The sequence below is a fragment of the Leuresthes tenuis genome, unplaced genomic scaffold, assembly GCF_036924035.1.
Source record: "Leuresthes tenuis unplaced genomic scaffold, fLeuTen1.0.hap1 SCAF_22, whole genome shotgun sequence".
Taxonomy (NCBI): Eukaryota; Metazoa; Chordata; class Actinopteri; order Atheriniformes; family Atherinopsidae; genus Leuresthes; species Leuresthes tenuis.
The window spans coordinates 24,547,295-24,566,115 of NW_027325376.1; the positions used below are offsets into that span (position 1 = coordinate 24,547,295).

An 18,821-nucleotide genomic window follows, 5' to 3' on the forward strand; every position below is an offset into this window, starting at 1 on the left:
GCATACTACTGGGTGAGTGTGTCCCTCCTTCTTAACCTGGGATGCAACACTACAAAAAGAAACCACTACAACCACACTAGAAGTGCCCCTGTGTCTACTTGCATGCAAAATAGGAAGTGAGGCCCTCACTACGGTGCATAGCCTCCCACCTGATGACAATCAGGCCACACTGAAACTCAAAAGAACAAACAAAGAGGGTTAACAAAACCAGCAACTTAATCCATAAAACAATATTACAAATGTAAATGGGACAAAAACACTTGAACTAACCAAACTGGATAAACAAAGAAATACACAAAACAGAACAAAGGGAAACAAGCCAAAAACTGTATAACAGAACTGTACAAAACAAACTAACAAAACAGCACAGCAGCAAGTAAACCACCTTAATCAGGTAACCACACCAGCTCAGCCAGAGGCTGAATGGAGCCATTTTGAGCCTTTATATAGTCACCCCACACAACATGGGGAGGAGCTAAGGGAGGTGCCAAAGAGGTGGCCACCTGGGTTGCATTATACAACCCTTAGGCCCACTACATCAGGATGGGGAGATGTGTTTCTGGAACACTGGAATGCAGTACGGGGGTTCTGCAGGGTACCGTTTTGGCTCCTTTTCTTTTCAACCTGTACACATCAGACTTCAGGTACAACTCAGAGTCCCACCACATACAGAAATATTCTGATGATACAACTGTTGTGGCATGTGTCCGCAGTGGACAGGAGAAGGAGTACAAGTCCTTGTGGAGTCCTTCTATGACTGGACCAAAAATAACTTTTTGCTCCTGAATACTACCAAAACTAAAGAGCTGGTGGTGGACTTCAGGAGATCTAAAACTCCATACCAGTTAGTCTGCATTGAGGGAGGGGAGATAGAGACTGTTCAGACCTGCAAATACCTGGGGGTGGTGCTGGATAATAAACTGGAGTGGTCTGCCAACAAACAGTGTACAGGAGGGGCCAGAGCCGTCTCTTCTTCCTGAGACGCTCAGGTCCTTCAATGTTTGTAGTGATATGATATGCATGTCTTGTCACAATATCATTGAGAGTGCACTGTTCTATGCTGTTATCTGCCGGGGGAGTTGCACTACAGGAAAAAACTGTAAGCGCCTGGACAAACTGGCAAAAAAGGCCAATTCTGTTGTAGGTAGAAGACTAGACCCTCTCAGTGCTGTGGTGGAGCAACGGATGAGGAGGAAACTGTATTCTGTTTTGGAGAATGATAAACATCCTCTCCACAGCATCCTGGCAGGACAGAGGAGCAGCTGCAGAGAGAGGCTCATCTTACTGCGCTGTAGGACTGAGAGGCTCAGAAGGTCCTTTGTCCCCACAGCAATAAGGCTTTTTAATAGTGACTGCTGACATGTTGTTCTCAAATTTATTTATTTATTTTGTCGTCATTGTTTGTTTTTATTATTATTGTTGTTGTCTAGTATGCAATCATTGTAAATATTTATAATTTTTTGAGCTACTCTACTAATTTGAATTTCCCCCACTAGGGGATGAATAAATTAGTTTTCTATTCTATTTCTATAGAGATACGTGATATAGATTAAAACTACATTACATACATTATATATATTTTATATTCTATTACATAGAATACATACATGCTGCTGATAAAGCCGGAGCATAGCAACAACAACAAAAAATTTATACAGCTTGGAGTTAGAAATATGCATAAAAAATATGATATGGTCAACATACTCACTTGCCTAATAATTGTGCACACAGTGTATAGCATACAGACCAGAGATATAAGGCAGTGTAAACACTCCCAGGTGTATTTTCTACAATGTCTAATGTGTTTAACTCTGAATCAGCTTAATAACAATTCATCATAAAAACATCTTAGCAAAGAAGGTCAAGTTTGAATACGATTACAAAACATGAAACATAACACAGCTTGTGCTAATTTGAAGATGATAAATCTTCAGAATTATTGTAAAAATTGATAAGAGAGATGTTTAAATATGTGTTTCGCTAACTTTTTTTCATTATTTCCTGTTCTGTTTGTTTTTGCCTCACACTGTCCTGCATTTCTAAATTAGGTCACACAAAAAAATATTGAGTTACATGTGTGGATATGTGTGTGGGTGGACACTTACCTGAAACATGTCTGTGTTGATGTCATTAGTGTACTCCACAATGACAGAGTGGCTCCGTGACAATGTATAAGAGATGCTGTGCTGACTTTTGTTGCCGAGTGTCTGCCAATGACAATTGTATTATTAAGGTCACATGTCAAGAAGAGCTGAAGCTAGCCAGGAAAATCTACACAGAGTACATGAAGGGATTTAGATGGATAACTGAACTGGAACTCAAGCTGCTAAAATTTTACCTCACTCATTGTTAAAGTGGAGAGAGAACATTTATTGTTAACTAAAATGCTAGTGATTAATACACTAATACATTTACAATAAACCCATTTCAGGTAAATTTACGCATACAATTTAGAAATTAGTTAGCACCGTTGCCTCACAGCATGAAGGTTCCTGGTTTGAATCCTGGCTGTGTATGCCTAGGTTCTCCCTGGGTACTCCCACTGTTGGGTTAACTTAGTGGTTCCCAAACTTTCTCTGCTAGGACCCCCTTTGATACATAAGAAAATTTTCTGCACAGATGCAGCTTCAGTTTTTGTCTGAAAATCTCAACTGGCTTGTCTTTGTGCTCTGGATGTGTTGTCTACAAGTGGCGTCTTAGCTTGTTCGGCTTCAAGCTGTCACAAGCTAGCACTTTAAGACAGACAACACACTGTGGTTTCTCCTCGTTACCCACTGTTGTACAGGTGAAGCCAGAAGCAAGATATGTGTTATCATATCTTTTCTTTACCATGTAAGGAAATTGCTTTGGAAGCACATTTGGCAATGCTTCATCCTCTGCTTTGCGTTTACGTGGGAGCCCCATCAAAACTTGTTCATGTTGTACTAGCAGTGTCATTTATTAATTGATTCATTCATGCATTCCACCTGTGTGCCCCACCTGGAATTGCTCTGCGCCCCCCAGTTTGGGAACCACTGGGTTAACTGGTGTCTCTAAATTGTCCTGAGGAGTGAGTGTGAGTGTGAGCATGCGTGGTTGTGTTTCTCGTTTGTCTTTGTGTGGCCCTGTGATGGAGTGGCAACCTGTCCTCCCGCCAAAGAACAGCTGAGATGGGCTCCTGACCCATGAATTGGATTAAGTAGGTATAGAAATAAAAATAGTAAACTTGGAGAAAGATGGAGTTGCTGCCAGGCTTCAAACATAACATCCAGATGCATCCATGGCTATCTATAGAGATTCCAACCAAGTCTCCATCTGCTACATTCCCCGCTTTATCAACTGCTCCACTTGAGAAAAAAAAAAAAGATGGATTTATTCTGTACAAATGGAAAAGATGCTTACAGCTCCTTTGTGTAACAGACTATATTAACTTCTATGTGGTGAGTATTATTCCAACAAAGAGAGTGAAATCCTGCCCAAATAACAAACCCCAGAACACTATGGACCTGAAAAAGAACTGCTGCACGTGAAAAAGGTTTTTAGGCTAGGAGACAAGGAAATATTGAGGACTGCCCAAAAACAAATTGAAACAGAAAGTAAGGGAGCAAAGACTTATACAGGACAACAAAAAAAAGTCTAGAAAGAGAGCTCCAGCAAAACAACATGAGATCATAGGCTTTAAGATGAAAGAAGATCAGACTGATGGAAGCTTGGACAAAGCTTAGCTTAAAGCTTAACATGTATTTCTATTGCTTAAATTCAGATCAACTGAAATGGGGGGACGTCATTGGTTGTGCTTTTCACCTGTTGATTGATAATCGGGCTACATAGATCGTGTTTCAGAAGAACCTGAAACCGAGAGTGGAAAAAATGTTCCTTCTGGTGCTGAAGCTACCATACAGATGCCTTGTTAATTCAACAAAGTGAGATAGTTTGAGCTCTCTTGGTCACTGATTGGTCTGCATCAAATATAATAGTTGTTTATAAAGTGTAAACAAAAATGTAGGCTGTACGACGTTGTTCTGACTGCAAGTTAAACTAGTCACTAACGTTGATACCCTTCCCCACTTCCGGTATTTGGATCTGTGTTGTGAAACATGTCTCCCGTTACATAATCTGAAAGACCACCCCTTTCATTTGCATATTCAAGGAGATATGAATGCAGGAATGTAAAAAAGGAGACAGGGAAATTTAAAAATAAAACATGGAAATAAATGGGCTTTGTGAAATAAACAGAGGAGAAAATGGAAAGGAGGAATACAAAAGGGAAGTAATCTATAAATAAAATGAATTACAAAAAGTAATTCAATTCAGTTTTATTTATATAGCGCCAAATTACAACAAATGTCACGGCAAGCCAATAATATTGTCCAATTCAAGTCAATTGGAGTTCAATTCATTGTAAATATAATACAATAAAATCCAGTGAATTAAATAAAAAATTAATCCAATTCATTCATACAGAGACAATTCAAAAAGAATTTCTTAGCTAAGGAAAACAACAGATTGCACTGAAACTTCTTTTCGGCCCAATCTCGCGTCTTGAGCATGCCTGTGGAGAGGGGAGACTCCCTTTTAACAGGAAGAAACCTCTGGCAGAACCAGACTCAGGAAGGGTGGCCATCCGCCTCGACCAGCTGGGGTTTGACAAGACAGAAAAGAGGGGACAACAAATACCATAACACAATTCAAAGGATGCTGTTGGAACAGGGAAACATAAGTTAATGACAACAATAATGGCAAATGTAAAAAATATCATTTCAGACATGAAACAGGGGAAAAAGAAAAAAGTGAGGAAAAGTGTAACATAAGAGGCCCCCGAGCAGTCTAAGCCTATGGCAGCATAACTATGGGATGTTTCAGGATCGCTTGAGCCATCCCTTTAAGCTTTATCAAAAAGGAAAGTTTTAAGCCTAGTCTTAAAGGTCGAGAGAGTATCTGCTTCCCGGACATATACTGGCAGCTTCTTCCACGAGAGAGGGGCCTAATAACTGAAGGTGCTGCCTCCCACTCTACTTTTATAAACTCTGGGAGCTGAATGGATACGATGACCTCCTGTGAAAAAACTGTAAGAGCGAGGAAAATAATTTGAAGACCGTAAGAACCAGAAGGGTTAGAGGAATGCGGTATTGTAGTTTTTATTTCAAGGGAGTGAAAGATTTTTAAACGGCAGTGAGTTGAACACAGTTGAACCTGTCATACCAAACTTTCCATTGGAGTTAGTGAGAAAATTTGAAAGGTTTCTCTCGCTGCAAAGCTCATAGCTGAAATTTTATAGATGTGAGCTCTTTAATAGTTACATTGGATGAAAGAGGATAACCTTTCCTACATTTTAAAGAATAATTTGTTTCTGTAAGTTAAACTGTATAAAAGTTAGAGAATTTCTTTGAATATCAGAAAAAGATGAAAATGATCAGTGTGTTACTCTGCTGGCTCTTCATTCATAAAAATCAAGAAGGAGCAAAAATATTCATGTTTTTGAAACTGTCATATTTCAAATTGGTATTAGCTTAATGTTTTGTGGCCCGTTTAGTTTGAATGGTGTATCTAGCTAAAAGTAAGCAGAAGTAGTTAGGTTAAAAAGAGTACTTTCCTTTCATTTGATGGATGGAAAAATTTGAATAAAAATTTAATATTTTAAAAAGTATAAAGGTTAGAAAGACCAAAATATATTGCATAAATCCCCTGAACGAGCTGGACGTTTTGATACCAAAATTGTTGAAATAGGTGAAATTATGCAGGAGTAGTTAAAGTCCCAAAAACGTACGGAAGAATTAAGATGCTGGAATAATAATAAAGGTAAACAGGAAAACAATAGTTACAGTTAGTTCATACAGTATAACTTTTAAACAATAGCATTCTCACTATTAAGCAATAGTGAGAATGCTTAATCAGCATTCTAAAAATGGGATATTTAAGATATGATTTAGCTTGGTCATTAAGAGCTTTATATGTGAGGTCAAGAATCTTAAATTCTATTCTGAATTTAACAGGGAGCCAATGAAGAGAAGCTAAAACTCGAGAAATATGATCTCTCCTGTTAGATTTCCTCAGAACTCTGGCTGCAGCATTTTGGAGAAATTTCAGAGAATTTGTAGTCAAAATAATAATGATAACAATAATAAAGAATTACAGTAGTCCAGTCTTGAAGTAAAAAATGCATGGACTAGTTTTTCTGCATCACTCTGAGACAGGATGTTTCTGATTTTGGCAATATTACGAAGGTGAAAGAAGGCAGTCCTAGAAACCAGTTTTATATGTGCATCAAATGATAAATTCTAGTCAAAAAGAACTCCAAGGTTCCTCACTGTAGTACTATAAGCCAAGGAAATACCATGTAGAGTAAATATATAGCTAGACAATTTCTCCCTGAAGCACTCAGGTCCAAAGATAGTGGATCTCATGCAACATTTTCATATTCTTATTCTAAATTTCTCTCACTTTTTCGTATGTAGGTCTCGTATGAACATGTCACGTCAGATTGTGCAAATACTCTTAACTTCGAAAATGTGTGTAAACGACCTGTGTTAAGTGCACGTGCATGAGGATAGTAAATTTGCATACTCCACGCCCAAAATAATACCATATAAGGCTATGCTTCCTATCTCCTGTGTCAGGAAATGTTGAATCATGAGATTAAGGCGTAAAAAGAACAACTTTATGGGTTCTGAGATTGAAGTTCTGCTTTCAGAGATCCAAAAAGTAAAATCTGTCATTTTTAGCAGTGTCAGCAGTGGAATTACGGGACCTGCTAAAGAAAAGAAATGGGAAGCAATCATGAGTGCTGTTAATTCTGTGTCACCTGTATTTTGTAATGTCACCGAAATAAAGAAGAAATAGTTTGATATGAAAATGGATTTTTTTTTAAAACGGCATGGCCAGGCGCTCGATGACTGCGACTAAAGCCGTGCAATCAGTTGTTGCCTCGTCATGATGGCACTTTGAGGGCGGTCTTGGGGCGGTCAACTTGGGGCGGTCCATGAGGGGGTCTTCTGGCATGCTGTCTTCCTGGGCTGGTTCAAGTAGTGGGAAACCCTCATTCATGGCAATATTGTGCAAAACGCAGCCTTCTCTGAGCTACAGACCATTTTGCCCCCCGCTGTATCGATACACACCAATGGTGTGCTCCACAATGGCACGGATGCTTTGATGCGTATATGTGTCCAGTCTATTGCTCCGATTACGTTTGGCAGTCCCGCCATGGCATGAAAGTCCATCTTAATTTGTACTTGTTCGACAGCGGTGTATGGGAATTTATGGGTGATAAACAGAGTTTTGATGACCAAGGGGAGCGCATGACTCACAGAGGACTGGAACACACCCGATCTCTCTCCAATCTTCCTCTGAAAGGTTCCCGTGGCCAAAGATCCAAGGGTGGGGAGGACCTGGACATGTGGTGGAATTTGGTGTGATCGGCCAGTTTCTCTCTGGAGTTGTGGCTCTAGCAAGCTGCGTATTTGCAGCAGCACAGTCCTTGGCAATCTGAATCGCGATGTCAGCCATTCATCTGTCTCCGCAAGGATATCTACACAGTCTTGGAACACACACTCTCTTCCAAGAGCCTGACGTGCTAAGGCATCCAAAAGTAGGAAGTCAGCCTCTGGTTACACTTTGACTTTGTTATATCCAGAGTTAAATTAACTTTCAATTAGTGCATAATTTAAGTCAAACAGAATGATGTCAGCATAATTACGGGCTATAATGTATGCATTTATTTATATCTTCAAAGTAATTAAATATACAAGCCATTAGTCAAGCAAACTTGATTTGAATAACAGCAGACTATTTTACGTGACTCCTATGACAGGTCTGTGTCATTCATAATTCTGTTTGTACCTGAAAGAAAACTCAAAATACGAAAAAATTGGTGAAAAATTGGTGAATGCAAAAGTTAAAAACAAGTTAAAAACACAATTTAAAAACAAATCTGTTCATACGAGTGGTTCTTGCATGAGGCCCAAAGACTTCAGTTTTGTATGAATTTAGAAGCGGACAGTTCTGAGTTATCCAGTGGCTGTATTCACAAAGCTTTTCATCTAACCGCTAGGAGTGCTCCTAACTCGTGCTAAAACATTTTAAAGGAGGTTTTTCCTGAAAAGTAATTCACGAGGCCACTGAGACTTATTCATACTAAGGATAAATCACTAAAAGTTCACTAAGAGTTATGCACCGTTGCTATGGATTATGTCGATTCTCATGCACGACTTTAGAAGCGCTCAGTATGGTGATTGGTTGGATATGGTGATTGGCAGTGCATTCGGTCTCGGCGAAACTGTTCCGCAACATCCCACAAACAAGTCCACTAAATCAACGAAAAATGAGGAAATAGCCTAGGCTACAAATGAACTCCTATCAAATAGTTATGGACAGTGCAGTTAGCAGAATACATGCATGATGAGTTTGTGCAGACTACGATAATGACATTGTGCACATTAAAGAGCGAGATAGAAAGTAAACAATACAAATACATTAAATCAACGAGGTAATTAATTTGGACCCTGCAAATGATCAATTATCCAATGAGCGTATTTCCAGCATTTAAACCCTTTAAATATCAGCCATTCAAGTCCTCCTTCATGATGAGTGAAACAAGACACTGTCAAATGCAAGCGAAAGCCCAATTGGTTCCACCACCAATTATTACTGCTGGCCCAGTTTGTGCTGTAGAGGAGAGGGATTATTAAGGGGAAATTTGGCTCTGGATAAATAGTAAACAATGATAAATATGGATTCAAATAAAATAAAAGCCGACAACAAGTCAATCCGATGTTTTGCGTAATCTGCGTAATCACTTACATGTTATACTTTAACTGCGCTCCAGGTTGTCGATTGAGATAGGGTGTCAGAGAAAATAAAGACATCCTTCGATCTAACTAATTTGACAGGTGACCTATGACCTCATATGATCGATCAAACTAATTTGACAGGTGACCTATGACCTCATATGATCGATCAAACTATTTTTGACAGGTGACCTTTGACCTACATCCGGTTGTTGACATCTGGTCATGTCACCTTTGCCATAGATCTGGTTGGTCACATCTGGTCATGTGGCCTTTGACATCTAAGGAAGGGGGAGTTTATGGGTAGGGTTAAGATTGATTACAGCTAAGTCCAGGAAGTTATATATATAAAATATATTTGTTGAATGTTTAAATAAGAGAAAGGGTTAGGGTTAATAGGAAAGGTTAAGTTGTAGAAGCTGTCAACATTCTAAGTCTCGTCTGAGTATGGCTCAGGGTGCCGGAAAGTCCTCCTTTTTTTGACCGGTCCCTGTAAGGTAAAGATGTGAAAGTAATTAGATGTGTGGGGGGGTCTCTTTCAGTAAGAGACAGGGCAATCTGTAGGAGTTTACATCTGGCTCTCTCTGACTGGCCAACTTATACTGTGAAGGTAAACGGCCAGGGGCCGCATGAATGTGGTAAACTGTGAGGGATGGGGGAGAGCAGACAGTTAATAATGAATATGGGCGGCTGTAGCTCAGGAGGAAGAGCAGTCGCCCACCAATCGGAAGGTCAGTGGTTCGAAGAGTCCTTGGGCAAGACACTAAACCCCACGTTGCCTCCCAGTGTATCACTGGGGTATGAATGTGTATGAATGATTAGAAAAAAGCACGTAGTTAAGTAGTTAAGACGTGCCGTATGAATGTGTGTGAAGTGGGGTGAATGTGGCATGTAGTGAAGCGCTTTGAGTGGTCAGTTAGACTAGAAAAGCGCTAAACAAGTACAAGTCCATTTACCAAGTCCATTTACCAATATAAGAGCGTCACCAATCCTGCTTTGTTACTGTTTCAGTAAGAGACAGGGTATTCTGTTAGAGTTTACATCTGGCTCTCTCTGACTGACCAACTCATACCGTGTGGGTGAACTGCCAGGGTTCATGCCAGAATGCACCATACTGTGACACTGAACGGAGGATGGGGTATTTATAGCAAATAGGGGTAGGTTTAAATTACACAAAAAAGTTTCCCACTTAGTTTGCACTCATGATGGATTTGGTATCAAGGGTTGATCTACAGAGAATTCACTAATAGACCAGGTTGCCCATAAAGTTTACATCTGGCTATATCAGACTGAATGAGGAGTGAATGAGAAGCCCGAGGCCCTATGAATGCATATTGAGAGTAATGGCGGGGGTGAAACAGATAAGTAAGAGCATGCTGTGATGAGAAGCCTCGGGCCCTGTGAATGCAGTATAGTGTCAGAAACAGATTAGTATAGGGTGATACTGTCTTGGCAATCTTGGATTTGTATTGTAGTGTTACCTGTTCACAGACAGATCAGACTGCCCATATGGTTTTCATATGGTTGTATCACACTGCCTCAAGGGTCACAGGAATACACCATACAATGGCAGTCTCTTTTCATGCTCAGGAGAAGGTGTGTATCTTGATCTGATCCAATAATCTGTAACTAATTGTAGGATGGAGCTAAGGTAAGTGTGGAGAACTAATGAATTGAAATTACCACAGAAATTTTTAAAACACTCCCTTATTTCTATGGAGGGGGATGTAAGACTATATAGAATGGTTCAGGCATTTACTTCGAGGACTCAACCACGACAGGACTGGAATCATGGACTCTGGTACGCAAAAGTCTCCTTTAAATCTTTAAATCTCTAAAAACAACTTTTTTTAGGACGGAAAACAAGAGTTGACATCCATTCACAACCACCCGGCGGTTCGTTGGGTCTCTTTGGACTATTCAACAGTGAGTAAAAAGATCTGATGATAAACTGTATACTTATACTTATATCACCCATCATGACAGAGTGTTATTTTCCAGAGCCGGATGCCGACGACCTGGGCGATTTCATATTGACACAAGCCGATTATGGTACTGTTTGTTCAAACTGTGAAATGTTCACAAACATTTTCACAAACAAGTGAAATGTTTCAATGAAATAACATCATATGTAACTGTTTACAGATTTATTAAACAGCGCGGAGCAAGGGTTTCACAGAAAGAAGAACCCAGCTGTGTTTGAGGGAGACTGGACTTCCATCGTGTCAAGTGGGGAAAACGGACTTTCCCTGAATAAATCTCGGCTACGACGAAGACTGCTCCCTGTTCGGAACAATCAGTTTTCAGCGGGTTCTCCGGCTGCTACTACAGAGGACGGGCAGTTGGAATCATCGGTGTTACACACACCACCGAGCATACGTTTCTCCCCTCGAATACCGCGGCCCGACTGGCTTCGACCCTGAGGCGGCAGCGGCTGAAGGGACACAGGCTGTCGGTGTACTAGGCTGCATATCGGCGTAACTATTCGGGGCGCCGGGCTCTGTTCATGGAGAAGAGGAGGATAAAGTATTTGAAATAAACTTGGACAGCCCCGAACCCCTCGATAAACAGCCTGGACTTACCCCGCGTAAGTTAAAAAACTCATCATTCTTTGTTGTTGTTTTCTCACGTCTCTTTTCTCACTGCATAAGCCACCAACCACGGTGATAAACATTTTAATGTAAAAAACGTGTGGACTTCCGACGTGTGCACGTAAGCGTCATACATCATCAACATGGATGTGACGCATAGGGAGATTGAGGGTGGGAGGGGTAGTGGTTAAAAGAGTGCAGCGTTTTCAGTAGAACTCATGTGAAGTGCAATGTGCAATCCTCTGTAAAATAAGACAGTTGATATATTATTACTGCTCTGTTCACTTTTCCGTGCTGCTTTCAACGGGAGCATTATGTGGTAACATCTATGCATATTTCACATAGTGTATACTTAAGCAAGGTTTTTAATTTTTTAAATTTTTTAATTTATTTATCTATTTGTATGCTATTAAACTGTGTTTCTGTGAGGTCCGTGGTAAAGGTCCGTGGTAAAGAATCAACGAAGCATTAGAGTGTGCTCAAGGCTGTCACTCGTCCGAGGATTAATCAGAGGTGCAATTTCTTTCTCTACTTTTTAAAAAAAAATTTATTATTATTATTTTTTTTTTTAAACATTCACAATCACGGAACCAGGTATATTTAAAATACTTTTATGGTTATTTCTCCTTCATCCACAGAGGCTGACCTGTCAATAGAACAGATAAGTCCTACAATCCGGCCAGATCCTCGCCTATGGAGGAAAAGAAATGCCACCATCCAACGTGAAAAATCAAGAGCTCGGGCATTCATGAGAAGTAGTGAGATTCTTATACAGAAAATTAACCGTGACTTGAAGGTGACTTCCAAGTAAAGTAAATGTGTACATATATATATATATACAAAAATATATTTTCCCCTCTTAACCATTCTCAATTCTGTGTAAAGATGGATAATCAAGCAGGTGGAGTTGTAATTAGTTGTGAATTATCTGAGGCTGTGGAAAACTTGCATATTCCCATACCGGTTCATGTGTGGAATTACTTTACACCGCTGGAGTATGCGCTCCTTAATGTAGATTATCAGTCATCTCCTACGGATATTGAAGAAGATGAAAATGATGAAATTGGCGTGTTACACGAATTAGAACCACCAATCCAGAATTTAAACGGGCAAAATGAGTCACCGAATATTGTCTCACCAAATCCAGCTCCTCGTACCGTATCATTTGATACAGCCTCAGCAAATAGTGCTTGTCAAGCTTTAGCATCAGATACTGTCTCACCAAATCCAGCTCCTCGTGCCATATCACTAAATACAGCCTCAGCAAATAGTGCTTCTCAAGCTTTAGCATCAGATACTGTCTCACGAAATCTTATTTCTATACCTTCTCCAGCTGCAGCAGAACAAACTCGGCAGCATGGTAGGGGCTTGAATCAGGAGAATGTAGCTGAACAGAATCAGAGAGATACACCTCCACCGATTGAGCGCAAACGTTTCAACTGTCTTGAAATAAGACATTCCGTCACAATACCGTGTCCGTGCCGTGATATAATGCCCAACGTTGCTGAGTTCACTTCAGCTGTTATGAGCAATCTTATTGAAGTGGCAGAAACAGCGCGATCACTCGCCAGATGTAATGATGTCGTCCAGCTAGAATTAGTAGGTGAGAGTATTTCTCAACACATTACCGTTTCTGTCACAGACGAGTCTGATGTAATCCTGAAAGCCTTTCTGGACTTTTTAGACGAGTTAACTCAATCGAACGTAGAGATTGCCTCTGATACTAACCTGGAGTTAATCCTCCAGGTAGTAAGAAACCCCACAGGGGGCGCCAAACAGAAGGCTTCAAAAACCTTCGAATGCGAATTAATCCTTAAGAGAAAACGTTACTTGTACATTACAGATAATTGTGACAATTAGCTCTGCTTCGCCATCAGTCTCGCGCACGTCTCCGACTCTAAATTTACCGATAGTCAGGCCTTGGTACAGGGGAGAGAGTGGCAGCGTCTGGCAGGCCTGACTGATCAGACGCCTGTATCTTTCAGTGATGTTGGAAAATTTGAAAAAATCCTAAACAGAAAAATTGTGGTGTTTCACAGAACCAAGGATGACCGAGCTCTATGTAAATTTGAGACTGATTTCAGAGATCGATCAAGCCCTCTCTTTTTGTTATTACTCCAAAACCATTACTATGGAATAAAAAACCTCAAAGGTTTTATAGGGTCGAGATACATTTGTGAACACTGCTACACCAGTTACAATGAGCCCCACTCACACTACTGTCCCGGTTACTGCTCTGTGTGCTACAACTCTTCCTGTACAACTCAAGAGTTCAGCCCTGTATTTTGTGGTGATTGCAACAGAAGCTGTCGTAACTCGTTGTGCTTCAACAGACACAAAGAACGTTGTGAGAGACCCCAAGCCAGAATGCAAGTGAGTGATTGTGATCTGATTAAAAGGTGTCCAACGTGTAAGAGATTTTATCGCATTGCGATGACTAAGGTAAAAACCCCCCAAGTGTGTGAAGGTTTAAAATGTACAATCTGTGGTGAGAAACTGACCCCCGGTTCTACAGCAACTCTCAGTGGACACCAGTGCTACATTCAACCTAGCATTGTTGACGAACGGCTTGATGAAAAACTGATCTTTTATGATTTTGAATCCTTAGTCGGTCAGAATGATGTGCATGTCCCCTTTCTGGTCTGTGCAAAAACGCTGAAAGGTGTCGAGTGGTCTGCCTATGGATTGGATTGTGTCAGGAAATTCCTCCTCCATTTCAGGAGACCATGCTACCGAGGATACACGTTTATTGCTCACAACGGACGAGGATATGATAGTTATCTTATCCTTAACATTATGGTGCAACTAGGTATGAAGCCCTCTCTCATCACACAGGGGAGTAAAATTCTCTGTTTTACAGACTGTGATTATGGTTTGAGATTCATCGATAGTCTGTCATTCCTGGCTATGAAACTGAATATGATGCCGAAAGCATTAGGTTTCAGTGATCATACCAAAGGTTTCTTTCGCCACAGATTCTCTTCAGAACAGAATTTGAAATATGTGGGGCCTTTTCCTTCACCGAGTTACTACTCTGTAGAACTCATGAGCCCCAGTGAGCAGGGAGAGTTCTACAGATGGTACGGAGGAGTGTGTAAAGGTACCTTTAACTTTCGTGAACAGAGCATGCTTTACTGTAAAAATGATGTTGACATACTCTTCAGGGGGTGTGTGAAATTCCGCAAGCAATTCTTTAACGAGACGCGCGTGGACCCCCTGAAATGCATCACGATCGCATCGGTCTGTATGAAGGTTTTTACCGCCAACTTTCTGCAGCCTAAAACCCTGGCTATACCTTCACCCGTTGATTACAGTAAGACCTTCTCAAACGCATCCATCCACTGGTTAGCATGGTTAGCAGATGGTTAGTGGTTAGCATTTAGCAGAGGGATTGAGATTAGCCACGCGTTAAACACAGGGGAAAAGGGAATCGGCCCTTATCACGTAGATGGGTATGCGGAAATTGATGGTGTGAGGGTAGCTTTTGAGTTTTACGGCTGTTTCTTTCACGGTTGCCCCATCTGCTATCTGCCTCAGGACACATGTCCGCTGAGGAAGGAGCCATTTGAACAGTTCTATGCAGAGACCCGTGAGAGAGAGAGAGTGCTTCAGTCTGTGTATGGTTTTCGCCTGCAGGTCATGTGGGAGCACGAGTGGACTGAGATGAAAAAGTCCCACCCGGAGGTGATTTTGATGACCGGGCTGTTTTTCCCAGTTTTACCTTACAAGTCATCTCACGGAAAACTTGTATTCACTCTCTGTCGCACCTGTGCTGAAATGAATAACCAGGCAGGTGCATGCAACCACAGCGATGAGGAGAGAGCACTAACAGGTGTGTGGGTGAGTGTGGAGTTTAGCAAGGCGTTAAAGCTTGGTTATCATCTTGCTAAAATCACAGAGGTGTGGCACTTCGACAAAAGCAGTAGCTCAATCTTTGTAGACTACATACACACATTTCTTAAGGGTAAACAAGAGGCTTCAGGATATCCCGCAGATGCACTTGATGAGGAGAGTAAGTTGAGGTACGTCAGAGATTACAAGCTCCATCAAGGTATTCAGTTGGATACCAGCAAAATAGAGGTGAACCCCGTTAAAAGACAGGTGGCTAAACTGTGTCTGAACAGTTTCTGGGGGAAATTCGCGCAGAGGAACGACCTCCATCAGACCACCATCATCACAGACCCGAATTAATTTTTTAATTTCATGTTCTCGGGTAAATACAAGATCATCTAGCTCCACTTTCTAAACCCCGACATGTGCATGTTGCAGTGGACTTACAACAAACGATGCATCTGTCCTCCCAACAAGGTAAACAATGTATTCATTGCAGCATTTACCACCGCATATGCACGTTTAAAACTGTATAGCTGTCTGGAAGTAATGCAGGACAAAATTCTCTACATAGACACAGACAGTCTGATCTATGTGATGAAAAAGGGTGAGACTCCTCTGAAACTGGAAAACTATCTGGGGGATTTGACCGATGAGCTGGGGGGTGACACAATTCAGGAATTTGTTGCAGCAGGACCCAAGAGTTACGCCTACCAGACCAGAAATCAGAAAAAAGTATTGATGCGCGTTAAAGGCATCACTCAGACGCATGAATGCAGCGAGAAGGTCAACTTTGACAGCGTCAAAGAGTTGGAGGGATACTTGGCTGACTCCAGAGAAATGGTGATCGAGACCCCTCAGCGTACCATCAGAAGAGATAAAAAGGGGTTTCTGTTAAAAAATGCGGCATTCCTGAAAAAGTTCCAGGTGGTGTATGACAAGAGACGCATTTTTCCTGACGGTACAACTCTGCCTTTCGGTTATTAAGGTATTAAGGTGATTAAGAGGGGGAAAAAAAAAAAAATGTCACAATTTTCTGATGTGAAGGAGATTCATTTTGACCCCAGACTAAAGACTCCTTTTTCATGTCTGATTGTGGGGCCCAGCGGATGTGGGAAATCATTTTTTGTTAAAAGTGTTTTAAAAAAGTGTAACCATGTGATGGATGATGTACCTGATAATATTGTTTGGATTTATACCTCTTTCCAACCATTGTACACTGAACTACAGCGGCTGAATAAAAACATCAAATTTGTGGAAGGATTGCCTCATTCTTTTGAAGATGAATGAGGCAATCTGTTCCCTCCTGATTGTAAGCACTTGGTTATTCTGGACAATGTTATTTTTCAGGCTTCAGACCATCCTGAAGTGGTAAAAATTTTCACACAGTACAGACGTCACAGAAATATGAGTGTCATGATGTTGACTTGTTCACCCGACTTTCTTAAAGCTTTGTGTGAGATTGCTCTGAATATTTTAAAGGGTAACATTAAGCTATCCCCTCTCCAGTATCGGAGTTTGAAAAAGCAAAAGAAAGTTATCAGACTGCTGGCTGATAAGAGAACCGGTTTAAAACGTAAGCAGTTGGCTCTCAAAAGTCAAGGAGGTGGGTTTATTCTCCCCATCCTAACGGCTCTTGCACCCATAATTGGGAATCTAGTGGCCGGAATCGTTAGAAGATAAGAACCATGTCGCTCAGGACAGCACAAAAGATATTTCTCATCTCACCTCATCAGTTCAAACACTTGAGTCAGCCAGAGACTTCTATCAGACAGACGGCGGAGGATGATTTGGATAATAAAATGAGAGCGATACTCGACGAGTCAGGAATGACCTCTTATGAAAAAATTAAGAAATACGACGCCCTGCTGCAAAGATACCTCACCCTAATCAAGCAAGGTCAGATGGAGGAGCCACGGATGACTGTGACTCTTCAGCAAAACAGTCTTAACGATCCAAGACCTGAATCAGATTCCCATGAGATGGATCGTGTTCACGAACCCAATCAGTTAGAATTGGATGCAACGGCGAGTGAGGTATTAAAAATCCTTCCAAAGCACGATCGCAGAAATGGTGAATACATCTTGAGGAAATTATCTGAGAGAAATGGCTGGACCACCAGAGGAGAATTTGTTTACCAGGGGCAGGTTGTGAGAGGATCACATTTGGTTGATTTACTTAAAAGCCTTCTGCTCCCTTTTAAAAGAAAAGCCCAAACCATGCAACCAACAGGCTGGACAAGTTTTCTCAATGTCCTGAGTGAACTGAACATACCTTTATCCTCTGTGAATAACCCGCAAGCCCATGAACAATACCGTCGTCTCAAAACAGAACCGAGCGGAATGGAGAAAATACCATCTGTAAAACCCAATAAGAATTTTTTAAGATCTGGACATGGTGAGCGAGACGAGGCTGCAGATGAACAAAGTTTGCATAAAAAGATAAAACCTCCACGATGGGTCACCTTTTCACCATAAATTTCTGTAAGAAATTAATAAAATGATACCGTCATTTGTTCTCAATAAAAAATTTTATTGATCCCAATTTTCAGAGTCTACAGAGTCATCACTTTCATGCATTCACAATTTGTAGCACTCTTTGAACATCTGTAAAGAACAGGCTCCGTGTTGAAATGAGGTAGCGCTGTGCTTTCTGATGCATCTCTGATATTTTTTCACAAAGTTAGATACCATCACATCATTTTTAAGAACACCGTCACTGTAGGAGGATAACACTTGTTGCAGAGACATTCCGCACACCTGGTGGCAGAGGTAATAAACGCACTGCTGACCGCACACGGTGGACAAGGTGTTTTGAAGTTGGCGATTATGAGTACGTTATCTTCAGGGATCGGTCTTTCAGAAATGACACAATGTTTGAGGGGTAGTGAGAAAAATCTGGCGGTAGCCCGTAAGAGTCGAAAAAGGTGGCTTGACCATTCTCCTCCAGAGTCAGAGCTAGCCAGTGCTCCCCAGGCATGTGAGAAGGATGTGTGTTCACAATAAAGTAAGCCGGCTTTGTAAACGTTTGTGTGAGTAAGGGGAGTTGGTCACTAGCCCACACGCCACAAAATAGGTCTCCCAGTAGATGGTGCAACAGGCTCTCCAGTTGGTGGTTATTCATGCTTACTCTTTTAATAATAGTCCACCAGCACCTGTCTTCTCGAGTTGATCTCCAAAATGGAATCATAACATGCGTAGACAATGAGGGTAGTGGTATGAGGTAGCGGTACTCTAAACCTCATCTCCAATCTTAAATTCCCATTAGAAACAGGTGACAAGGTGTCTGTATCCTCACCAGGATTGAGATTAAAGACAAACAGCGAGTAACCGTTGTTAAATTCTTCACGTGTGATACTCAGAGGGAGATCTTTTAAATGACGACCGGTAGTTGTAAACAAATTGTAAAATTCCCGGACTGAAATGCCTTGGTTGAACTGAGGCTGGAATGCCTTGGCGGGAACTTGTTTACCATCCTGACAAAGAGCTAGATACTCCATATCCATATGTTTAAAGTTGAAGGGTGACAAGTCCCTTCTTCCTGTGAATGCCTCGTGGTGCACCATACCTAAAACAATATATTTAGGCATCGCTCCCAAAAAGAGATTCTCCTGATTACATATCCTCGAATTTTCAGG

The 18,821-nt window shown here is 41.1% G+C and overlaps 1 protein-coding gene across 3 annotated transcripts in view; it reads right to left on the reverse strand.

Annotated features, from left to right (window-relative positions):
• The window catches only part of peli3 (pellino E3 ubiquitin protein ligase family member 3), a 181,648-nt gene that overhangs the window by 50,000 nt on the left and 112,827 nt on the right, over positions 1 to 18,821 (reverse strand). For all 3 annotated transcript variants that reach the window (XM_072375859.1, XM_072375860.1, XM_072375858.1), the window contains exon 4: positions 2,106 to 2,207. In XM_072375859.1, the coding sequence (XP_072231960.1) occupies positions 2,106 to 2,207 (102 nt within the window). The remainder of the gene's footprint in view (positions 1 to 2,105; positions 2,208 to 18,821) is intronic.